This window comes from Oryctolagus cuniculus, chromosome X (assembly GCF_051225735.1).
Source record: "Oryctolagus cuniculus isolate XC-2025 breed Fujian yellow rabbit chromosome X, ASM5122573v1, whole genome shotgun sequence".
Lineage (NCBI taxonomy): Eukaryota > Metazoa > Chordata > Mammalia > Lagomorpha > Leporidae > Oryctolagus > Oryctolagus cuniculus.
Window position 1 is genome coordinate 127,152,360 of NC_142888.1, and position 26,361 is coordinate 127,178,720.

Below are 26,361 nucleotides of genomic sequence, written 5' to 3' on the forward strand. Positions count from 1 at the left end.
TGATGTGTGTCCCCCTCCCCCAGCATGAGGGGCAAGAGGGCTTAGATTGGTTGGGGAAAGAAAATTGAATTTTCAAATCCACAACCCCCAGGGGAATAGAGTGACAGAGTGCCACTTACATTGGCCCTTCTAATGGGGAATATAAACACCTCAAGCCAATACTGGGGCCCTGCCTAGTATCTTCATATTTACTTCACTTAGAGAATGATTGGTGTTGACACATGAGTTTTATGGATGAAAATGCTTCTTCATGAAAGACAGTACATTTTTCATTAAGTTATTATGAACCAAAAGTTTAGCTATAAAGGGAATCTGCAGCTGAAAAATATATCTTGCCAAAGGGCTTTATATGTTTCTAAGATTTATTTATTTATTTGAAAGGCAGAGTTACAGAGAGAGGGAGAGACAGAGAGAAACAGTGATCTTCTACCCTCCAGTTCACTCTCTAGATGGCCGCAATGGCCGGGGCTGGACCAGGCTGAAGCCAAGAGCCAGGAGCTTCATCTGGATCTCCTCTGTGGGTGGCAGGAGTCCATGCACTTGGGCCATCTTCCCCTGCTCTTCCCAAGCCATTAACAGGGAGTTGAATCAGAAGTCAAGCAGCTGGGACTCGAGCTGATACCCATATTGGATGCTGGCATCAGGGGTGGCAGCTTTACCTACTATGCCACAACACTGGTCCCTAAAGGGTTTATGTTCCAGCAAAATAGCCAGTGTATAGGAAACAAGATAAAATCCACGTACTTCTGAATCCTGTTATCACTTGATCTTTGGCCAGCCACTCAAAAAGTTCTTGACTGATTGCTATATTAGTGAAACACACCTGCAGGGACAAGTAGGGCTTGCTATACAGTGCATATTTAACTGGCCATGGCAGAGTCTTGAATAACAGGATGGGTGAATTGAAATGTAATTCAGTGAACAAGAGGAAGTCATGAAGGATTCTAAGAAAGAGAGAAACATGACCAAAGTGGATCCTTGGGGAATTCATCCTGATGTACAGCATAAAATAGGGCAATACTAGAGAGACCAGTGGAGCAGTGAGGAGGGGAAGACCATAGTCCGAGTGAGAGGTAATAAGGACAGAGATATGTAATAGCTACAGCAAAAGTGAGGAAAACAGATAGCTACAGCCCTTCTGTCAGCAAGTGGGATGAGAAATTCATTTTAGGAATGCTGTTCCAGACACCCTCCGCTTTGGTGCATGAACAAGAACTTTGTGTTAGATGCCTAATAGATCCAGAGACACACAGGCATGGAGCTCATCTCTTCCACTGGTGTCCTCTCTTTTCTTCAATTTGTAGCTTAAAGTACTCCAACATTCTTTCAGACCCACAGCACAGTGTACAGGACTCTCAGACTGCCCAATCATCCTTGGATCATTAAGTAGTCTATATTTATTAAGTGACAATTGGGTACAAGATACAGTTCTCTCAACCTCGAGGAAATGTTTCCTAATCACTGCCTATCAAAAATCTATCCCTGCCCCTGTTATGTCTAGCACAAGCATATTTCATTGATGCATATAAAAATGAATTAAACAAAACTGGGAAAATAGTAGTGCTGTAAAGATTGGCAATAGGTTTTTGTTTCCTAGAGGTTCAAGGATTGAACACAGGCTATCTCTATGTACCATTCCAGATACCTATCCAGAGGATTAAAAAATACAGATGACATTTTCTTTTTTTTAACTTTTATTTAGTAAATATAAATTTCCAAAATACAGCTTATGGATTACAATGGCTTCCCCCCCCCATAACTTCCCTCCCAACCGCAACCCTCCCCTTTCCCACTCCCTCTCCCCTTCCATTCCCATCAAGATTCATTTTCAATTCTCTTTATATACAGAAGATCAGTTTAGCATATATTAAGTAAAGGTTTCAACAGTTTCTAACCACATAGAAACACAGAGTGAAAAATACTGTTTGAGTACTAGTTATAGTGTTAAATCACAATGTACAGCACATTAAGGACAGAGATCCTACATGAGGAGTAAGTGCTCAGTGACTCCTGTTGTTGACTTAACAAATTGACACTCTTGTTTATGGCATCAGTAATCTCCCTAGGCTCTTGTCATGAGTTGCCAAGGCTATGGAAGCCTTTTGAGTTCACCGACTCTGATCATATTTAGACAAGTTCGTAGTCAAAGTGGAAGTTCTCTCCTCCCTTCAGAGAAAGGTACCACCTTCTTTGATGACCCGTTCTTTCCACTGGGATCTCACTCGCAGAGATCTTTCATTTAGGTCTTCCTTTTTTTTTTTCCAGAGTGTCTTGGCTTTCCATGCCTAAAATTTTCTCATGGGCTCTTCAGCCAGATCTGAATGCCTTAAAGGCTGATTCTGAGGCCAGAGTGCTATTTAGGACATCTCCCCTCTATGAGTCTGCTGTGTATCTCGCTTCCCATGTTGGATCATTCTCTCCCTTTTTGATTCTATCGGTTAGTATTTGCAGACACTAGTCTTGTTTGTGTGATCCCTTTGACTCTTAGACCTATCAGTGTGATCGATTGTGAACAGAAATTGATCACTTGGACTAGTGAGATGGCATTGGTACATGCCACCTTGATGGGATTGTATTGGAATCCCCTGGCACGTTTCTAGACATTTTCTTAAAGATCGCTGTCCTTGGTTGTGCGTGAGAAATTCAAAACATCCAGGTGTTGCAAAATATTGAGTGACATTTTCTCTTCTTAATCTGCCATTCTGACTATGTGAACCCACTATAAGCATAAACCCAGGCTATTATATGATACAATGCCTGTTGCTGTTTTACTCATTCAAGTGAAATCTATTTAAATGATGTAATTAAACAATTTGTTTTTATATTTGGGCAAGTACTCTCAGTATACGTCTATTTAATTGATTTTACCAATTCCATCGGTATTGATTTTATACCATCTGAATACCCTAATGATGAGTTCATTTGTTAATAAAGGAGTTTCACTTCTGAACTTAAGCAATCAATGCAATTTACCAATACATGCCACTAGTTTAGAGTGTAGCTGTGTCTCAGAATAATCGTGTGAAAAGCTAAAAAAAAAAAAAGCCAAAGTGATGAATTGTTCTTGATGATTTGGTTTTTATCCTGTCTTGTTTTCCTCATTTAATTTATCTGAATGATTGACTTTCCCCTTTGTATTAAGAAATGTAGACACCCAAGTTGGGTGTATCTGGTAGTAGAATGCCAGGGAAAACATATAAATGGGAAATGTAAAATCCATGTAGAATAATATTAATAAAATCACTTTTTAGGCTTGAGTGACAGCATTACTGATTACAGAAAAAAGAAGGACCTGAATGCATAGCCTTGTAAAATGAGACCATAACTACAATATCTATAGGGCATCTGAATGCTCACTTTGATGTTCTCAGCATACAGGAAACATATCACATTGAGCTTGTTTTCTGTATTTTTCAGGATGGGAGTAATCATAAATCTAGATATAAATGTTCATAGCATACTTCTTTAAAACTCAAAAAGTTTCTCTAAATTTTCTATAAATATATGTGTTCATTGGATTAGAATAGCAATTAACAGTACTGAGACGGGTTTACCTTATCAAAAAATTTTAAATATTTTTATTTATTTATTTGAGAGGTAGAGCTATAGACAGACAGAAGTAGAGACAGAGAGAAAGTACTTCCATCTGCTGGTTCACCCTCAAGTGGCTGCAATGGCTGGAGCTGGGCCCACTTGAAGCCAGGATCCAGGAGATTCTTCTGGGTCTCACACCTGGGTGCAGGGGCCCAAGCACTTGGGCCATCTTCCACTGCTTTCCCAGGTCACAGCAGAGAGCTGGATCAGAAAAGGAGCAGTCGGAACATGAACAAGCACCCATGTGAGATGCTGACGCCTCAAGTGGAGGCTTAGCCTACTATGCCACAGTACTGGCCCCTCAAAAATTTTTTGAAGCTATCAATCATCATAGAAGATAACATATATAATTCATTAAAATTTCTAAGTGCCTTATATGTGACATTTTTACTCTAAAGAAGTATGTCATTTAGCCTAGTGGTTAAGAGGCTGCTTAAGATGTTTGTCTCCTATATTACAGTACCTGGGTTTGTTTCAAGTCTCTAGCTCCTGACTTCAGCTTCCTACTAATGCAGACACTGAAAGACAGGGGTGATGGGTTAAGTAACTGGTCCCCGCCACTCATGTGGGATATGTGGACCGAGTTGCTGGCTTCTGGCTTTGGCCTGGCCCAGGACCAGCCATTCTAGGTATTTGGGGAATTAACCAGAGAATGGGAATGTTGTCTGTCCCTCTCTCTAACTCTCCCTCCCTTCCTCCCTCCCTTCATCTTTCAAATACATAAATATATATTATAGAAGAAGTGAATGAAATTACATCTTAAAATAAATACATATGATGTCATGTAGGCTACACTGGATGGGTCTCAATAGATAACAAGTTATTTTTAAATGCCTTATTTATTTATTTGGTTATTTAGTTAGCTAATTAAAAAGCAGAGTATCAGACAGATAGAGAGGGAAAGAGAGATCTATGTCTCTGGTTCACTCCCCAAATAGCCATAACAGCCAGGTCCAGATGCCAGGTCAAAATCAAGAGCCTGAAACTCCATCCAAGTGTCCCACATGGGTGGGAATTGCCCAAGTACTTGGGGCATCTTCTGCTGCCTCCCTGGATGCATTACCAGGAAGCTGGATTTGAAGTGGAACAGACAGAACTCAAACCAGCACTACCATATGGGATACCAGCATCACAAGGAGTGACTTAACCTGCTGCATGCCAGCTACTTTATTTGCATCCTTCTTTCTTTCTACATTTGTTGGCACTAGCTCTACATTATATGGATCTTGTAATCCAGTGTGATCTCTGAGTCACTTTACCTTCAGTGCAGCACAAAGTTTCACCCCATAAAAGCAAAAGTTCTTCTTATTTTTAGGAAAACAGATTAATGAAAGAACAACTCTGAGGCTGTGTTAGCCACATCATCTCTCCTGAGGAAATGAATTTACTGCTTAGACGAATACCTCGAACAGTACAATGCTGGTAATGAGAGAGGAATCAGCTTATAAACACTCCTTGGAATCAGAGAAATGCTTTCTACCTGGCATATAAACTCTCAAGATGCCACAAACATGGGTGTCTTACCTGCAATAGGATCCTCATGGCTTCCCCACCCTTTTGGAAACATCAGCGAAAAAGTAAAGAGCCTCCATGATGGAGTGAGGTGTGGAAGGAGAGCTGCTAAAGGAGGGAGAACCTGAAAACAGGAATGTATCATCCCAGGCTGAGAGAAAGAAAGAGGAGGGGTGAGTTGATTGTATGCACATGCACCACTCTCACCTCAGGTGCCCTATCCTTTCTACCACAAACCCCCAAGGTTCTACCACCTGCTGTAGGCATGTCAATAGTATCTAAACATACTGAAGTCTTCCACAGATAGGACTTTGGAAGACAGAAGTATTCTGTTCACTCCACAGCTACTGATAAGGAATAACCCTTGTTGGAATAACTATGTAGGTTTGATACTACAACCAGGTCATTTTAAAAAAAAAAAAGATTTATTTATTTATTTGAAAGGCAGAGTTACAGAGAGGAAGATGCAGAGGCAGAGAGAGAGAGAAAGAGAGAGAGAGGTCTTCGATCTGCTGATTCACTCCCCAATTGGCCGCAATGGCCGGAGCTGTGCCGATCCGAAGCCAGGAGCCAGGAGCCTCTTCTGGGTCTTCCATGTGGGTGCAGGGAACAAGGACTTGGACCATCCTCCACTGCTTTCTCAGGCCATAGCAGAGAGCTGGATTGGAAGTGGAGCATCTGGGACTCGAACCAGTGCCCATACAGGATGCTGGCACTGCAGCCAGCAGCTTTACCTGCTACACCACAATGCCGGCCCCTCTATTTGATTTTAAAAACTTACGTTGAGTTGATCTTCCGTATATAAAGATAATTAAAAATGAATCTTAATGAAGAATCTTAATAATGAATCTTAATGAGCCAGTGGATGGAAGACCTCTCTCTCTCTCTCTCTCTGCCTCTCCTTCTCTCTGTGTGTAAATCTGATACACAGAGAGATAAATAAATCTTTTTTTAAAAAAAACATGGAAGCTAGACAGTTAAATTATTTTTCTTTAATTTATAATCGTTTTTTTAAAAAAAGAGAGAGAGGTCTTCTTTCATCCACTGGTTCATGCCCCAGACCCACAATGACTGAAGCTGGGCTGATCTGAAGTAAGAAGCCTGGTGCTTCTTCCAGGTCTCTCATGCAGGTATAGGAGCCCAAGGACTTGGGCCATCTTCTACTGCTTTCCCAGGCCATAGCAGAGAGCTGGATCAGAAGTGAAGCAGCCAGGACTGGAACTGTCACCCATATGGGATGCCAGCATTGGTAGCTTTACCTGCTATGCCATAGTGCCAGCCCCTCTAGGCACCATTTTACAATCAATTTAAATACTTTAATGCATATTTTTGAATTCAAATATAGCTGTAATCCCAACATGTGACTGCCGTAATGATTGGTGAATTGCACTATGTCATTTCCTTTCCTTTTAATTTGCCCACTTTTGCAGCATGTCTTACATTACAGCACATGTTTCTAGAACCTGAGATTGTCTTCTCATATCTCATCACTTCAAAAGAGGAATTTTCTCCTTGTAAATTTTGTAGAATAATCCTTATTCCTTAAAGGTGTATATCATTGGCACACAAATAATTCACTTAAAAACTTTTCTTCAGAACCTCTTAATGTAATAATTTCTGATAGCATTTCTAAAACAAAGTCAAATTACAGTGAAAATTAAAAACACAATCTGTGAGCTGTGCCTCATCTGGCAGCTGCTCCCTGCCACCATTTGGTTTAGAAATTCAAGGTGATGAGCACACAGGAAGATGACATACATATATCTGACTAGTGCTGTGGGGATGTTGGAATGATCGTAAGTTAATTTCCAAAGAAAAGAGGCCGTTTCAGCATAAATATTTTCAATCAATAGCCAAGCAACCCAGAAAAATTAATTTGAACTAGTTATTTTCCTATGATGGCTTTATAAAAAGACCTTTTTTCAAAGCAACTGGTCTCAAACATGATTATATTTTCCTGGTCAGAGAAAGAAAGGACTAGGTCTAACTGACAGTTCCAAAGCATGGAGTAGAGAGGACATTTTCAAAAGGCACGTCCCTGAATTAAAGTTAGGTGAAGCAATGTCACAGCTCCCCATCTTTTGCCAGTGGCATTCTCATCGTATCACTTCCAACATACTTTAAAAGTAAACCACTTGAACACAGCGCCCATTACTTTATGATAACTCAAGTCTTCTAGGACAGACTTGTTTGGATTTTAAGTGATTGAAAAAAGTGGATTCATGTGAATTCCACAGTGACATATCTTCATTTCACTACCATAACATTGACCAAACTAGCCAGGTTTGAGGGATAAAGGCTATAGTGATAAACTTCAGGGTTTGGTGTGTGTGTGTGTGTGTGTGTGCAGACTGAGTGCTTCTAATGATTTCCAGTCTTCCACTCTTTGCCAGTTATTTCCTCTTCCTTTGTTCATCTGACCTGGCAGAATCTGTATAATGAGTGATGCTAACATCCTCTACATGGGCTACCCACGGACAGGATTTCATATCCTAGATATCTGTGAGAAGTGAATTGAGCCAGCCACACATTTGTTTTCTAATTTTCACCCATTGCCTCATTTCCTAGCTTTCTTCCTATCCTAGTACTTGCCAAAATTCAACCTCAGGCACAGATGGTGAGAAAATGATTTTTGCCTATCAAGCCAAAGAAAGTGCCTAACTATTATGGGTATATCTTGCAGCAGAACCTAAGAGTTAATAAATGAGGAAGACTTGAGTTTCCAGCACTAACATCTAAACTTGGGAAGAGTTTTGTTTATTTTATTGCTTTTAGTCAATTTAATTGATATGCACAGAAAGGTTCAGTATTCTGAATACTGCTTGTCACCCAGAATATAAAGTTCAGTGCTTGACAGTATATTCTCTCTGTTAGAAGGACATTGCAATTTATGACAATGTTTTCTTCTCTTTAGCCATTACCCACCTCCAGAATTCACAAATATAAAGAGCCCCTAACGGATGCTTTTCAAAAGGGTCTGATCAACCCCAAAGTTGTCAAAGGGCTGTTTCAATTTTATTCACAATAAATGTTATTCCTATAGACTCAAACAGTCTAGGAGAGTACAAGTTTGGTTCTGATTACATAATTATGCTACAGAAATTTGAAAAAAAATCATCGCTAAAACCCTCCAGGTGCTTAAACAGTTTGATAGACTATAGCCATTCTGCCATCAGCACCCCCAGCTGTGTTGCTTAGCAACATTTTAATTCCAGAAGAATCGAAGGAGATGAAATCCCTGTGGAGAGGGAAACAGAAATAAGAGGGCTGTTGACAGATGATCTGTGTTGTTTCTTCTAATATACTGTGAAGATCACTAGCTCTTTTCATGAATGATAAATGGACTGTACACAGATCAATGGGTTCAGCAATAAACTGGAACCAGGCTCCATGTCTAAGGTGATACAGGCCGAGAGACCCAGAGATTTCCTCATTTTGATGATTTGGTGGGTATTTTCTTAAAGGTTCCGTGGGAGGAAATTGGTCTCAGCATTGGGTCGTTTCTTGCACCTTCGTGGTTTCTGCTAATAAAAATGATTTTGGAAATGGACACTTCAGCTTTTCTTTCACAGCGCAAGCATAACCAGGTGTCACTAGTAATGCCAGTATGGACAGTTCCTTATTACAGACCTCAAAATCCAGGATGTTACTGCAAGCATTCCCCCCAGACCTACCTCTCTACTTTCTCGCTATAACCTTATCGGGTCCACATGGGGTAAAATTACATCAAAGTTGGGGAAGAGGACCTAGTTCTGCTCTTAAAAGCCACTTCCATGGCCTCTGATGAACTTTCCAAGCATCTTAGATAATATCCACCTGTATTTGAAGGCTGCATTTAGACAGGTAAACACAATCCCAAGGAGAGGAAAATTGCTTTCTGAGTCTCCAGTCTGCTTATCTGCTGCAGCCTGCTTCAGTTAGCTCCTTATGTCTCTGAAGAGCATTTTATATTACTTACTGTTTTGGTAACTAGTTGAAAGATTATGCTTTCTAATGTTGTCTAATTGCATTTTCTCCTTGTGTTTACAGGCTGTTGAAAAGGCAAAACCTAAGAATAATCCTGTGAAGTAAGTTATTATTTTTATTAGTAGGAAATGTTAATTTTAATGGACTCTATGCATGTGAAAAAATAAGGTCATAAAAGAGAACTTGGATTTTGAGTTAATCTGTGTTTATGATAATTTATAGACAAAAACAAAACAAGCAACAACAATAACAAAACCGTCCAATGAGCAGGGACCAGGTTATATTTTTCCATGTCCCTAGTGAGGAAATGCCCCAGGTTGTACCCAGTTTACATAAATTAATATCTGCTTTCTATGAATAGCTGCCAAGTACTATTATAGCTGTATTTAGTGAATAGTATTTCAAACCTTTGGGTTTTGCACATGCTAAAAAGATTACATTTTTAATTGCAAACCTTGGACCTATGACAGAGATGTAAATGGCTGAAAGTGTGCCAAGTAATTTTTAGCCACGTGGGAAGGTTTGGCACCTTGGCATCAAGGCCTCATTGCTCTGTTAATGAAAAGCTCGTAAAAATATATTTAACTAAAAGTTTCCTAGCTAACAGAGAGCTATTTCCAAGGCATTTTACAAGACACTCAAATTATAAACAACCTACACAGCATTCTTTTAAATATAGTAGTTCTTAGACATCCTGCCTCTTCCAGAAGAGAGAGTTTCAAATTAAGAAGGATAGTTGTCTTGTCATTTGGGTTGTGACTTTTTTTGTAGTGTTATGATACATACTGGTCCTGTGAGCCACGTGGCCAAGGGAGGACTTGCTCTATTTTCTGAGTTACTATAGTTCTCGAAATAACACATCTTTTGAAATTACCTGTTGACTTATGTCCACCAACTTCCATTATAGTTCATATCAGATACAGAAATGAGGAGTGCATTGACTTTTAATAGTTTTTGAGATAACAGATCACCTAATGCCAATGATAAGAAGGCCACTTAGGTTTTGTAAAAGAATTAACTTTTCCAGGGCACCTGGGTAGTGTTAGCATACCATTAAATCCAAGTTTTCATACATTTTTTCTAAAATGTGCTGTACACATTGTTTTTAAATTTTGTTTTTCTTAGGCCACAGCATATTCCTTATCAGGCTCTGGTAGCCTCTAGAGGGGCGTCTCTAATCTGGAGATGTATTTTGTTGTAGCTGTCCTGTCGTTGTTCATTTAGGATTGAAATCTTTTCTGCAGCCTGATTTCTTTTCTGTCTGAATGCCCTAAAGGCTCCTCTACTGCAAGCCTGTGGCTGACAAGGCTCACAAATTAGAGAATACTGCTAATGAGGCCAGGGCCAGAACTTTAGTCCCTGGGTGGACCATTAGTGATTTTCCTACAGTTTTCCTGCATTTCTCCCTCTAGTCTGCCTGTGTATAGATGTGTGTCCTAGGTCACAGGGGATGGGGCAAGGGCTGGAGAAGTGTAAATCCAGGATTTTGGTGGAGCAAACATCTCCAAGCCCATCATCAGGAGTCCAGAGCTCCATCTTTATGTGCAAAGGACAACCAGTTGGCAGTGTGTGGGGCTGTGTTAAATGGTATTCAAATGGTCTGGAAGTGGGGCCAGTTTTTTCTTTGCTCTGAGAATTTGCCCCTACAGACATTTTTATGAGTTCTTGTTAATTCACAGTGCAGACTCTAGCCTCTAGAACTTTATAGAGTGTTACAAAGGAAAACTGAAGGAGTTAAAAGATTATGGAGTTTTTTACTTTTAAATATATTAGAAAATTTATCTAGTAATAAACCTATGTCATGATGACTGGAACATGTTTACAGTTGTCTACTAATTAAAATAAGATGGTTTCTCAGTATGAGTTTGGGTATCTTGTTGCATTGGGGCTTATGATACCAAACTCACTTGGCCAGCCACAGCTATGTAGACACTTTAAGATGAGCTCTTCTCCAAGACCTCAGCTTAGAGATGGTAACTCCAGAGCACATTTTTGACAGAAGAACAGAGTTGGGGGTTTTGTGTTTGTTTATTTCTTAAAATGATTAATAATGGCTATTTCTGGTGTCTGCTAGAAAATTTCAATTACACACAGTTTACTGAGACCCCAAACATATTAAATGTTTAATCCATGTTTTCTTAGTGAATGAACAGATAAACAAATTGGACGAATCTAAAAAAAACACCCCTTTCAATAACTTGGCCTAAAAACTCAATTTGGATCCACTGTTTGGTTAGGAGGACCCCTGTTATTGTAACTGCCCAGCTCATCCAGTCCTATTGTTCTGCACTCATACCATATGTAAAAATATCCTGACATTGCTCTCATTTATTTCAGCTTCTTTACCTCTGACTAGTTCTTTGTTTGATCTTGTATGTTATAATTAACATTTGATTGTTTTTGAGCAAATAAAAATGGGAGTGTGTACAGTTTTTTGGAAAATCAAGGTCTTGTGGCAACTGAAGAATGAATACAGATTGGTGAAGATCATCCATAGCACTTTTATATAGTACTTTGGTGTAGAGTTTGACAAATATTGGAAAAAAGTCAAAAGAAGATGATTTAATGACATATGGAAACTATATGAAATTTACATTTCAGTACCTGTACTAAAGTGCATTGGAATATAGCCACTCTCATTCATTTCCATATTGCCAGTAGCTGCTTTTTTCCATTCAGTGGCAGAGTAGAATAGTTGCAACAGAGACTGGGTATAACACACAAAGCCAAACATGCACATTTACCATCTGACTCTTCATGGAACAAGCTTGTTAACTCTTGCACTTATTGGTCAAGTAGAAAAAGGTACTAAGCTTTTTCATGAAACTGAAGATTAAACTATTAACACTTTTTCTTTTGGTCTTAGATACAATAAGTAGATAATTACTGAGCCTTTAACACATGTTCAGGACCTTCTGGAGCTGTGGTATCACCTAATTAAATTCATAGCAAATAGATTCATTCTTCACTCATTACATTTGAAAAGTATATGGCTATCAGATCCATGAACAGGGCAGTGATGCCACAGAACTCAGTGCACTCATATCTAGAGCACATTATGAACTTGCCAGGTTGTGTATAGATTAGCATGTTGCAAAGAACATTTGCATTTCTTAAAGCTCTGTTATTTACACATCTAACTAAGGCTATCTGTGCTTTCAGTTAGGGTGATGATAAACAATTTATGATATTCATTTAATTTGAATATTTTCCATTTTAAAAAGTTCACTTCTAGCCCTCATTTCTCAACTACTTTTTCAGTTTATTTTTAATACATTCATGGTTGTAAGCTTCATTCATCATCATAGGAAAACTGTGGTACACATTAATTACACTATATATAAAGGAGATACCAAATATTTGCCTCATGAATTTAACACATAATTCTCCTCAATACACTAATGAATTTACCTTGAAACATTAAGTATTACTTCTGAAGATAAGACTCCAAACTGAATTTTCTTATGGTCTGTTATCAGGACAAGAGATGTCTGGTATATTTCTCAATATGTTGTAAGCCTTTCAGTATCAAAGCCGTATAAGTATGTTAAAACTATGGCTCTTTAATGTGTCAGAGACATTCAACTCATGTGTTAAATACTCCACAGAAGTCATCTCCAAGATTTCATTGTGACAGCGAGGCCTGAGATATGTACAGATTTCTTTTACCATATGTGATTTATCACATACATTTTTTAAAACACATTTCTGTTATTAAGACATATGTGATAGTACACTTCTGAAAATATGAATTGCTTTTGGCTAAAAGCCATGCACTAATAAGTTGAGTTGAATCTAACCAAGGTTGAAGTCTGTTAGCAAAGAGAGGGAATGAAAGAAACAAGAAACAGCAGCGGGGAGAGTGAACACAGGGGGAGAGAGAGAGAGAGAGAGAGAGAGAGAGAGAGAGAGAGAGAAAGAAAAAAAAATTTAAGTATAAAATTCTTCCCTGTTTATGCCATTTAACATTAAACAACATGGAGGTTGTCTTTCACAAATCAAGACCAGAATCCACTCTGCTTAGGAAATTACAGGTTTATTTAGGAACTGATCTATCTTACAGCTATGATGGTTTCATTACTTAAAATGAAAAATAGCCATGAAGATTTTCCTAACCCTGATGTTTGGACATTAGTCATTTATTCCTCCAATGGATATTTGTTTAGGATATACAACATTCAGGGAACTGTGATAGATGCTGAGGTAATTAAAAACAAATTTGACGTAGGCCTTAAACTCAAGGAGCTCAGAGTCCAGTAGGAGAAAAAAAAACTGATTTATAAAAACTAAATACAAGATAGAAAGCTATTTGTTAAGTAGGTAACAGATAGGTTACTAGGAAGCTCAGTGGAGAAAAAGTGCTTCTAGTTAACACTATCAGAGATTCAGAGGTCAAGAGCGACAATAAGAAGAGACTTTGCATCAGCACTTTTGGACCTTTGGTTTGAGATACTGATGCTGAGGGATAGTAGGGGAATGTGAGGAACCCAGGCTGCCCAAAGTTATGCAAGATGTAAAATGCCATGTTGGAACTATGGCAGAGAAGAAATGGTGGCTTAGAGCACTCAAGGCTTATCCAAATGCAAGAGATTCACTTGCTGGCATCAAATACCATTGAAGAGCTCTTGTTGCTGAATGTGAATAATCAACTAGTCTACTAATTATTAACCATTAAAGACTTGATAGACCTGATTTCTAGTCTTGAGTCGAATATTACCTGGCAATATGAAATTGGACATACCCCTTCCTTGTGACAGGTCTCAGCCACATTGCTGAAATAATCTTTCCACATCTTACAAATAGCCAAAGCTTTAAAGCCTATTTTAATACTATGCTTATTTTGGAACAATATTTTAATCACTTGTTATAGATTCATACATGCATATATATTATAGGTGTTGCACATATAATAAATCTGTGTTTTTTCTTACACAGATGTGCACACAATCACAAATAATGGCTTTCTCCTTCATTTCTGTCTGGTACATCTGTGAATGAAGGACAAGAATTTGTATCATTAGAGTTTTAAAGAGATATGTTTGGTAGAATAAAAGTATATCTCCATGGATGTTGGGCAAAGCCTTTGAAATGGTCCCTTCTGACCAAATGTAACTTTGTAGTAGGAGTCCCTATCTCTTATGATCCTCTTGGACACGTGTACAGCACATGAAGAATGTCAGCAGTCACCACATTGATTTAGAATAAGAATGCAGTTGATACCGAACTGTGTTTTTGCTGAACATTAGTCTTGCGGGATTTTGTGCTTTACAGAAGGCTTCAGCACTGAGGAGGCTTGGCATACACCCTCACATCCCTTGCCTGGAGCATCACTGTGCACATTCACATATTTGTTCAGGCTCAAAGAAAGTCTGTGGAAAGAATTCTATTTGGTTTTGTCTTACCCAAGGTTTCCCAAATGTATTTGACCAAAGGGCATCTTTAACCAGCAGAGTAAATGTGTCATCAAATGCAAAATTAGATGCTCAACTCCATATGAAATAAAATGATCACATGGAATCTTTGACTCTCTAGGTAGTTTTAGAAACCTAGTGCTCCAATGATTCACATTCAATCTTTAACAAGGTATTTGAAATAAACACATTATTTTAAAAAGTAACCATAGGGGCCAGCACTGTGGCGCAGTAGGTTAACGTCCTGGCTTTAAGTGCCAGCATCCCATATGGGCGCTGGTTCAAGACTCGGCTGCTCCATTTCCGATCCAGCTATCTGCTATGGCCTGGAAAAACAGTAGAAGATGGCCCAAGTCCCACCCACGTGGGAGACCCCGAAGAAGCTCCTGGCTCCTGGCCTCGGATCAGCACAGCTCTGGCCATAGCGGCCAATTGGGGAGTGAACCAGAGGATGGAATACCTCTCTCTCTCTCTCTCTGGCTCTGCCTCTCCTCTCTCTGTGTAACTCTGACTTTCAAATAAATAAATAAAAAATAAATAAATAAATAAATAAATCTTTAAAAAAGAGGTAACCATAGAAAGAAAAAAATCCTCCAAGATATTATCATATAATATCTCCTGCATCTCTAATGATTTTTATGGATTGAGTATGTCAGAGGCTCAGTCCTCAATGACAGGAAAATTTGAACATGGATACATCTGAGTGGCATAGGTAAAGTCCAACAGACTCTAGTGAGCCTTATCAGAGCAGCAGATGAAATGCCTGGTCCACTCATTTCATGACAATAAGGCACCCACACCAATGTGCTCCTTACCATCTTGCCAGGCCTCCAGTCAATCCCTTATCAGCTCTGGCCATTTTAAGGGTAGTTAATGCAAATATAGCCATTATATCTCTTTCTAAGCAGCTTCTTAAAATGATTTGAGCTCTTTATATTATTCAGATAGCTACAGTTGGATGCCTGAATTTGCAAAAATCATCCTCACAGCTAATGAAACTTGCACAAATTTCCAGATACCTACCTTTTCATTGTCATTTGGGATTGTATCATCCACGTGACCTCAGATGAGACAACTGGGACTCAAAAAGCAGACTGCCTAGACCACCCCCCCCCATTTCCAGAAACTTTACTTTGCACTCATTGCTTCTAAGTGACACATACTCTCATTTTCAAACTTGTTATTGCTATTTAAAGACATATTATCCAACTTTATGTAATGGTTTATTGTCTCAAAGCACAGCACCAAGTGTATCAAAAGTTAATGGATCATCAAATTTGCAGAAACTAGCAATTATGCTAACTTCAATTATATTAACTTTTTATCTGTAAGAAAGGGTTTCTTCAAACGTTTGATCACATTAGTTGCCTAGCTATCATAACTCATCTTTGCAAGAGTTTGATGAGAACGTTATCTCTTTCAGTGGTAAATGAACACCTAATAATCATGAGAATTAAACAGAAAGCACTCGTTTATTGTTGAATCTGAGGAATCTCAAGTAAACTGGCAAATGTACAAACGTTTTCAAAGGAAATTAAGCCACATTTTCTAAGCAACAACATTTATAAAACGCAACCTGATCCCAGTGTTATTGCTGACTCTGTACTTCTTAATGTTTGCTGCTTAGACAAAAATGGACAATTCTGTTTCATTTGTTCACATAAAGAAGCTCAGTTTTTAGTACATAGGAATGACACCAATAATCTTACTTTAACTTTAGCGTTTAGTGACTTTCAGAAAACTGTGAAAACCTCAGAAGCATGTAGCTAATCTACCAGAAGTTCAGGAACAATGTATACATTTGTTCTTTTAACTAACATTAATTGTGTACCTATAACATGACAGGCTCAGGTGATAGAGAGCTGAGTAAAGTGAGATCTTTGCATGCGAAGTCCTCACACTTTAATAGGGAAACAAACGAGTCATTCTACTGCAGCATAGACAGGTTCTGTGATTGAACATGTACCACATCATGTGGGGGCACATATGAAGCACTAATCAACTGGAGCAGGTCTTCCCTATGTCAGCAGAAGTTTCCCAGTGAACAGCAGGGGTGAGCCCATTCAAGAGCACTGAAAAAACACTTTCAAAAGCCCAAAGAGGCAAAAGCAGATGCTGGCTTGTGAACAATGTCTCATACTTGGAGGTGGCTTAGGAGAGGGAACATGTTTCACAGTATTACAGAATACCAATTTTGTGAGTTGTATTCTAGAAAAGAAAGTAGTTGGATGTACCAGGTTACCTAAGGCATCACACTGCCAAAGATTTGTACCCCCAATTTAGCATTCAGAGGAGAGAGTACAAAGTGAGCAAAACTAAGAAAATGCTGGAAATAATTGTTTTATTCTAGAAAGTTATAGGTTAGAGTTGGTTAAGGATTATAAGGTAGTCTTTTAAAACTGCTTGCAAAGAAATAGACATATCAAATCCTTTCTGATTATATCTGGCTAATCCTTCTCTGTGGACCTTTTTATGTAAATCTTAGCTTATGTAGAGTTCTTCTAGGCATCCAGCTGTTCCCCTGTGGTTTCTTGGATCCTTGATTTTTTTCTTACATTTTTTTTCTTTCACTCAGTGCTTTTCACATTATTCAAATGTCTAGGCTACACTCTGATACAGTATTTTAGGTATGGCATATAACACTATTATTTTAGCTTCATTGTTTGGAATTTATGTCAAAAACCTAAAATTTCTTTCTGAATGTACTTTTTATCAGCCTAATATGTAAGCACAGGAGGGCTATTAATATATCTAGCAAAATGATACATGCTCCAATTGTAACTACACACTGGGTTCCAAATAGTAAATCACGCTGCCATTGATTTCATAATGGATCCAAAGTCAAGAGCCAGAGGAAATAAATTTTTATTTGGGGGACTCTCAGTTTGGCAGAGTGGGACTGAGAATTGTAGACATGGCCCATTTTGACCAGGGGCTGAAAAAGGAACCACATAGTTTCTTCGTTCTTAGGCTTTTGCCTAAACCAATGTCAGTTTTCTAGAGAGCCAACATTTTTAAAAGTAAATCATTCTTCTGCAGGAAAGCATTCCATTTGTAGAATTTAGAACGTACAGATAGATTTGCATGTCATTATAATCCAGATTTTATATGCACAATGTATTTTTATATGTGAGAGCAATAGACTGTCATCCACCATAGTAACTGAAATCCAAGGCAGAATTTTTGCTGATGATGAAGCAGGCGGAGACAGCTATAGAGAAGTTCTCACATCTTTTTCTCAGCTCTCATCCTCCTATCAATGTTTTGATTGCCTTCCATCTCCCCTCAGCACCATATTCTCACAAGTGTGTTCCACATATGTAGGTAAACATTTCAGAAAAGTCTTGTTGATTTTTACCTTTGTTTGAGCAGCCTTATGAAATACACAATTGTATTTCTCCAAAGAAGCCTGGCAGGGAAAACCCCAGGCATCCAAATAGCTCATTCATACTCATTCATTTTTGCATTATAAAACACTGCTGCATGCATTGCTGGGAATCTGCTAGTAATGACATCTTCACATAGAAATACAAATTTAGTCATCTCTCTCGCACTAACTTCCAACACTAAATGAGTAACAGTTTAACTTCACTCAAACCATGATGCAAGGATTCCCAATAGGAATTTGACATGATTGAAATAAGAATGTAGAGGATAATGTTTAAATAAAATAAGGAACCTACTATTTATAAGCACAACATAAATATTTGTTTACATATGTGATATCACCAGAAAATGCTGTGTGTTCTTAAATTAATGCCCACATGTAGGCTGTCCTGTAGGGACAGAGCAGAGTGCAGCTGTTCCCTTCTTGTAGTGACACTATGGTAAGTGCAAAGCCTGCTGAGACAGCCCTGTGGAGAGTACAGTCAAAACAGGTGTGAGATTCTTCTGCTGTTCCTTAGTGATGGGTGGGACACCTTGGAATGTGGTTTCAACTTTTGTAAACTAGTCCCAAGACAATGACCCAGAGACTTGGAGATTGACAAAAGTGGTCAGTTAAGGTGAGTAATGTGGACAATGATTCAAAATGAGAGTGATTGTTCTTTTTTGGATAGTGTTTGACCTGAAGATGAGTTTTATAAGGGCTTTAAGCAACCACTTCAACATAGACACTCCACTACCCTTCTCCTTACTTTATTTTTTTCCTCTTCAGCAATAATCATCATACTCTACCTATCTGTCTACAGTTTGAAGTGTCACCTCCCACAAGAATGTAGAGGCCATAAGAGTGAAAACTTTGTTTTAGTCACTTCTGGAAGCCTAGCATCTCTAATGATAGCTCTTTTGTAGCAGGATCTCAATAGCTTGCATGAATGAGTGCAGGTATCTATGATTTGAAGTTCAACCATCCGACTTCAGTATGATTTTAGTCTTAAATTGTACTCCCTTTGGACAGCCAATTGCTGAACTAATTATTCCTCATTATGTGAATTACTGACTTTTCCTAGAAAAGAATCAGACTTTTCTTAAAACAGACTATGCTCCATATTGGTTTTACTATGAGACATTTATATAAAGTTATTCAGTTAGTCTTATAGTCTTTCTAGAACTTCAGTTTTATCCCACAGGTAATTATTCTGATCTGTTCCCACCTTCCTCCTCAAGTAATACCAGAGAACCTCAAAAAGTTCAAGGGAAGCACATGTTATGAAGAAACTATGCATGGGATTCAAATGTTTTTACACCAAAATAAATTTATCTTTTAATTCCATTTTCCATGAACATTTTGAAAATACCCTTATATTTCCACTATTGATTTTGAAGAATAGGTACAAGGATAAATTGGTCAACCTTCCTATGGGTGGCAATTATGCATGGGCAGCCATGTTTGAAGTCATTAGGTGTTGATAATAATGACATAAGGTAAATCTTTGCCACAAATGTCACTATGTTCCTAAATCTGTATATATGATGAATACATGAAACTTGTATAACTTAAATAACATTTTAAAAAGAAAATATAATAATTTTACCAACCTGAAAAAAGGTCATTAACTTAACAGCTGATAACACATGCTGTTTCCCAGTTTTGAAAGACCATCTTAATGCTCAGGGATAAGCAGGATTAGACACATGGCAGCCAACGCCAACACATTCACATTTGCCCTCTTCTGTGAGTGGAGTCTTGTAAGGTGTCCAGCGCATAACAGATCTTCCCAGGCAGACGAATCAATTCATTCACAGGCTTTTATTGGGGTTCTGCTCCTGGGCAAAGTTCCCCGGTACCAACAGAGCAACAGAGCAGGGGCAGGGGAAGTCGCGCGTCAGAGATTGGGAGGGCTCCTTTTATAGATTCAGGGCATGGGGGTTAAAGGTTGAGGCGGGTCTGATCCTCATTGGTTGACCTTTAGGCACCCGCAGGGACCTTGACAAGGACTTTTCTTCCCAGCAAGTCCAGGTAGGGACCTCTCCATTCCCGGAAGTATAGGCCTGCCTTCCTTGTGAATCCCAAAGCTACCAAGTCTGAGATGCATCTGATCTCCCATTTCTCCTTCCTGCTACACCTCACTATCACAGGATGAAGAAGCATTTGGTAGCTTTGCCCATTGGCCAATAGATACATAAGTTAGATGCCTACAAAGTGGAGAGCTCTAAGGGAGTTGTCCTTCAGCAACAAGGCTTGACACAGAACAGTTGCAGAGGTTTCTAGCCAGAAGAGTACCCAGAATAACTGCAGAGAGGCAAAAAAAAAAAAAAAAAAAAAAAAAAAAAAAGCTTTCTTTCAATTCTTGTTCTTTTAATGTATAATTAAAATCTTTAGTTACATATCAGTGATACAGTAAAAAAAACTCTCACTTCATATTGATAAGTACAAAAGAAACTAAAAAGTAAGGTAATGTATCAGGAAATAGCAGTACTACAAGGTTAGTTTTGCTTCATACAGCATTTTCTAGAAGTGAGTTGTGTGATCTCCTCACTTGGAGATTATTCCTATGCTTACAATAACTGAGACTGATTTTATTGAAAAATCACATCTAGATGAGGCACATACTCTGGATGAAACCTTGCATAGGACAAGCTGGCCTCGGGTGGAAGTGGCACATTATTCATGATGGCACAATTTGAATTTCCAACCTTTCTGTCCATTCATGCTACACATTCATTAGCAACTCTTCAGATGGGGTAGAATGACTAGGCATATTAGATAATTGTTTTGGAGACTTATTGACTAACAAATCTGTAATAAAATTATAGCTGTTTACATGCACATTCGATGTTTTATTAGTATTGGTAGGACTCTGTTGTTTTTACTTCAAATACTTAATGTAATGCTATTTTTAATAATGGACTGAGACACTCAAAGATGCTGATGGGCAGGGCAGAATCATGGAGAATAGGATGAGGAAAAGAAGATGGCAGTATGGAGTAGTGAAGCCCTCATTCTGCATTAGTAGCTAGGACTCATCAATCAATCATTTCCTGCTTATTGGCTTTTTTAATTATAAAAAGAATCCAAGGTTATCTTGGCAGTACAGTGCAGCACAGCTAACCATGAGATGAGGAGACCCAAATTCAGAAGTGTATTCCAGCTCCCAAATTCCACCAAGTGTAAACTAAATATTATAAATGGAATACATTAAGCCATTTAGGAGGGAGGAAGGGGAAGAGGAAACAGAGACCTCTGGTAACTTTCAGATGACATTAACTCTGCAGGCTGGAGGACAGTTACTCAAAAGCTGAGTTGATTCACAATGATGGGAGAGTTGGAAGAAACACCAGGATAAGAGAGGGAAACAGCAAATCTCATTGAACTACATTTAAAGGTACTTCAAAAATTGCATGGAAAAATAGAATTAAAGGTTAAATTTATTTTAGTGCACAAAATTTCTGAAATTAATGCATATAAGGGGTCTTAAAAATTTCACAGAAAATGCGTATTATGAAAAATGTGCATAATTTCTAAATTTTTTGCACCAAAATTAATTTATCTTTGAATTTCATTTTTCATGAACCATTTGAAGTGCCCCTATAATACATCTAGCCCTTTACTTCTTGGTAAAACCTACAAGGAGAAGATTCAAAGATAACCTTGTTGTGTTGCTGTTAAAAATTTCTGCTTAGACCACACACAGAGAGACACTAAAACCTTGTTTAGAAATTATGTGCCTTGTGCATTCTTCTAGATTTGTAATAATTCAGACATTTATGTAGACACCAAAGTGTTCTATGCTAATTGGCTGATACCCTTCTTTTATGAATTTTCTGTCCAGATTATTACTATTATATTCTTTATCCAAGAAAGCAAAAATAAAACAATTCTCAGGACCTAACAGACACACAAAGCTTTTTAATTATTATTTAAGTGGCACATAGCTTAATACTTGGGTTTCAAGCAATCAACAATCAACCTTGTGGAATAGCACTGTAACTCAGTTCCCAATGGGCATAACAGAGATGATTAGATATATTGAGTTCTTTGTGTTATTCAAAGAAAGAAGAATCTCATACACTTTGGTGTTAGCTTCCTTTCACTTCATTTCAATTTTCAATAACCAGTGTCATCACATGTAACAGTTTCTTTATAATGAAATTTCATGTCAAATTGGATTTGTCTTTCAAGTGAAAACATAATCTGAAGCCTTCTGAAGTCTTATCCTTGAAATAATTTTTACTGCTACAAAAATCTTATATTTTATATGTATTTCACTGAAGTGAGAATAATATAGCAAACAAATAATAAAATTTAATTTCTATATTTGAAAAAAAATTATAGTTTTGACTTTGATATTTGACAGGTCTAGGAAAAGAGGTTCTCTAGTTAATCAAAATAATTTTAACAGACCTACCACATGTAGAGAGAATGTTTCTCAAGGAATTAGAAGACAATGAATACACTTAACAAGAAACAGTGTACTACATAACCTAATCTTTGATGATTTAGAAAGACCATACAAGACTATCACTGCAAATAGTTCTCATTGTGTCATTTGTTCAGAAATGCTGGTTACTCAAAATTTGTAGATACTTATATGCAATCATGCTCAGTCTCATTCTCACTTGTTTCCAGTCCTGCTCCTGGGTTTGGTAGATCAGTGTAGAATCACTTGTTTGTTTGTTTTTTTTTTCCTATGCATTTTCTACTACCTCAGCAAAATTGATAGTCAATCACACAGTGATGGGAAAAACATTGTGGCAGTGTCTCTTTTGTCTATATAAGATTTACCTAGACAGATGCTCTTTAAAAAAATCTATGTGAAGACAGTTGATTTGGGGTGTTTTGTGGTAGGTTATTTAGAAAAGAACTTCCCCAAAGTTTTTTAATGGTACACACCACAGAAATTCAGATATACTGTTCCTTGTAACTCTTGGTATGACAGGCCTAGGAGCACTAAAGCCTCTTGACTTCTTAGTTTATCCTGGCCTACTATTGCAATCCTTCCCTATGTGGACCAATATGTGTAAAAGGTTATGGAATAGTATCCTGGGGTTTTGATGTTGTGCATTCATGTTAATTTTTTTAAAGATTAAAATGTTATAAAATAAGGCACTCAGATAGTAAAAGATATAATGTCTTGATTCTATTCCATCAGCCCATTTTATGGGCTAATTCAGCATTTCCCAAGGTATTTTCCATTAAGTAGTGTTCTGAAGGATGTTAATATATATTGTGCAGGAAGACAAAACACATGTGTGTGGGCATGCCAATATGTTTTGGTGGAGAGTTTTCAAATAACTATGTGGTATGGTGGGTTAAAAGTTTTCTTGGGGCAGGCATTTGATGCAGCAGTTAAGATGCTGGGGTGGGACTATCTCTATCTCTTGTCTGTTATCTCCCTGCCTCTCAAAGGAATGAATGAATGAATAAAATAAATATTTTAAAAAGCTTTCTTCTGGCCGGCGCCGTGGCTCACTAGGCTAATCCTCCACCTGCAGTGCTGTCACCCGGGGTTCTAGTCCCGGTTGGGGCACCAGATTCTGTCCCGGTTGCTCCTCTTCTGGTCCAGCTCTCTGCTGTGGCCCAGGAAGGCAGTAGAGGATGCCCCAAGTGCTTGGGCCCTGCACCCGCATGGGAGACCAGGAGGAAGCACCTGGCTCCTGCCTTTGGATCAGCACAGTGCTGGCCATAGCGGCCATTTGGGGGGTGAACCAACGGAAAAAGGAAGACCTTTCTCTCTTTCTCTCTCTCACTAACTCTGCCTGTCAAAAAAATAAATAAAAAAAAAAAGTTTTCTTCTAAGTGAAATTTGAGACCTTAATATTCTAGTGTACATTGTGCATCTCTTACAAGGAGAATATAGTTTACTTCAGTGTTTCCTATGCCTGTTTGACCCTGGCAGCTTTATTTCTATGGAATACCAGAATCTACTTTGATACACACTGGGATGAGTAGAGCTGGGCTGCATTAGTAAATTTAATTCATCAATGGGTTAAGCAAAGCAATTCTTTGGTGAGCCTACCTTGCTGAGTTAGAAATTAAAAAAAAAATCTTTCACTAATATGTTATTGGTATTTGTAGCAACTGGGGCACATTTCTGGAAGGTTCACCAGTCTACCACAGGAATGACCAAATTGGACAGTGGTCCTGAACAGCCTTCAAGCCACAGACTCACTGCAAGCAGGAAATGTGAACTATAAAACTTGAGAGTTATGACTAAATGAATTAGATGATTACAAATGCCCATATTGTGTAGGTCAGCATCTCCTATAATGTCTAATTCTCTGTTACAGCTTTTTCCACTGTAAACATATAAAGTAGACTTCTTGAAAGGGTTACATAATTTCTAAACAGCTTTATTGGCATATATTCACATACCATGAAATTCATAAATTTTTTGGCCTTCAAAATTGTACTTCAAAACCCCAGTGCTATGAGGTTCTTTGCGTTTTTTCCTCTCTTGGAAGCCCCTCTCCATGCCGCTCTGGCTGGAGGTCTTTCATTCTAATACATCATTGTAAATCTCAAAAAAATTAAAATGTACAATTAATTGGCTTATGTTATATTTACTTACTTTTACAACTATCACAACAGTTTCAGAACATTTCCAGCACTCCTAAAGACCACTTCCCATTTCTCCCTCCCACAGGCCCTGGCTATTAATCTTTCTATCTCTATGAATTTGCCTATCCTGTATATTTCATGTAAGTGAAATTATACGATATGTGACCTTGGTGTCTGGCTTCTTTCACTTAGCATGCTCTCAAGTTTCCTTCATGTTTTAGCATGGGTGAGAACAAGTAGTTAACTCTAATTAGGGAATGTCCTAGAGGGGAAAACGGTCTTTCTTTTTCTACATTGCAAATTTATATCAAAGGGGAATTGGATAGTATTCTATGTATGTTGAAAGATACTGAAACGGAAGTAGTTTATAACATGATACGTTCTGATGCTTAAAATAAAATGGTCGTATTATGTGGAGCCTTCTCAAAAGCATTTAACATTGTGTGGATTGGTTTTTAATAAGCTGATGCTAAGTATATACACTGTGTTTTGATTCTGTAAGCTGTTCATCCTACTTGCAAAACAAAGAGGCAGAGTGGCTATTATATCACATGCCTAAATTTTTCTCATCCGTGTTCTTACATCTTGGCAGTTTCCTATAATTTTATGAAATATTTTAATATGGCAAAGTCACTTCAATTACACAGTCATTATAAGTTTTGCCAAGGTTGAGTATGGATCGTTTTGTGTTCATTAGAGCACAAAATTAGAATTTTCATTGCTGCAACTGTAAACACTGTTGACTCAAAGGATTCAAGCATTTCTCATAAAATCTTGGATAACTGATAATTGGTCTTTTCCCTATTTCCCGGCATATTTTAATTTTTAAAACTACTTTCTGGTCCCTCTGCCCATGGCATATTTCTTTTGGCCTAGAAGATGAATAAGTGAATTTCTTCCAAATACATGCTGTTGCACACAGTGCCTGAACTAGTGGGCACAGAGACCACTGTCCCCAGAGTCAGTAAAAAGAGAATAAATTATTTCTTTAATTCCCTCAGTTTTAGTTGGCCCAAAGTCTGGCAGTTAGACCTGAGTAAGTCTGGAAAAACCATCTGGCATACCTACATCTGTTCTCACATTTGCCAATCAGGATTTATCAAAAATCAATGGCTCAAAAACATGAAGCTCTTAAGAGGTGCTAATTTGTGGCTAAAGAATAATTCAAATGCAGCACCATTTGGTCCCCATGGAGTGTGGTTTTGATTTTTTGGAATTCAGTGAATCATCCTCCTGCTGTCTTATATTTTCTGTTAAAATAAGAAAAATTAGAAAGTAGTTCATATCTAAAGACCTTCTTTCCATACCCATCTTATTAGATATTGGAATGACTTTGTAAAGGATTTTAGATTAAGTTGTTACTATCTATTAATGGGTACTCACACATTCGTGATCTCTTCCTAGTTGTTAGTGTGTTTCTAGCAAAATGCCAACACCTGATTCTGTTTCTCACTTTCCATCCCTTTTCCCAACCTTATTCTTGACACTAAAAGTCAGTCACCTATGAAAAGCCCCTTCCATCTCTCTCATTTCCCTAATCAAAGGGGAGATGGCATACTTTATTCATGGCAGTGCTTCCTCTTTGCCAAAGTGTATTCTCTTGCTTCAAACTCAAAACAGCTCATTGACTTGTGGAGGAGGTTCAATAGCCATTGGCGCAGGAACATGTTTATTATTGGAAGCACATGATTCTGCCAAATTTCACTGACAGATTCTGAAGCTGGAACATGCTACTGGCTGGCAATCTTTGGGCATTAATGTTCTTTGGCCCATGCCATGTTCTTTGTTATACAGGTGCCTCTTATAAAGTACATAGTCATGTTTACAATAATAAACCAAATAACGAATCTGAAATGGGTGGAATCTATACCATGATGGCCCATATGTAATAGGGTGAATTATATTTTAATACATTTAGATTTTTTTATAAGTATG

General features: G+C 38.0%; 1 protein-coding gene across 2 annotated transcripts in view; it reads left to right on the forward strand.

The window, feature by feature from the left end:
* Window positions 1-26,361, forward strand: part of AFF2 (ALF transcription elongation factor 2) — a 592,065-nt gene that overhangs the window by 488,721 nt on the left and 76,983 nt on the right. For both annotated transcript variants that reach the window (XM_008273461.5, XM_051831608.3), the window contains one exon: window positions 9,136-9,173. In XM_008273461.5, coding sequence (XP_008271683.3) covers window positions 9,136-9,173 — 38 coding nt within the window. The remainder of the gene's footprint in view (window positions 1-9,135; window positions 9,174-26,361) is intronic.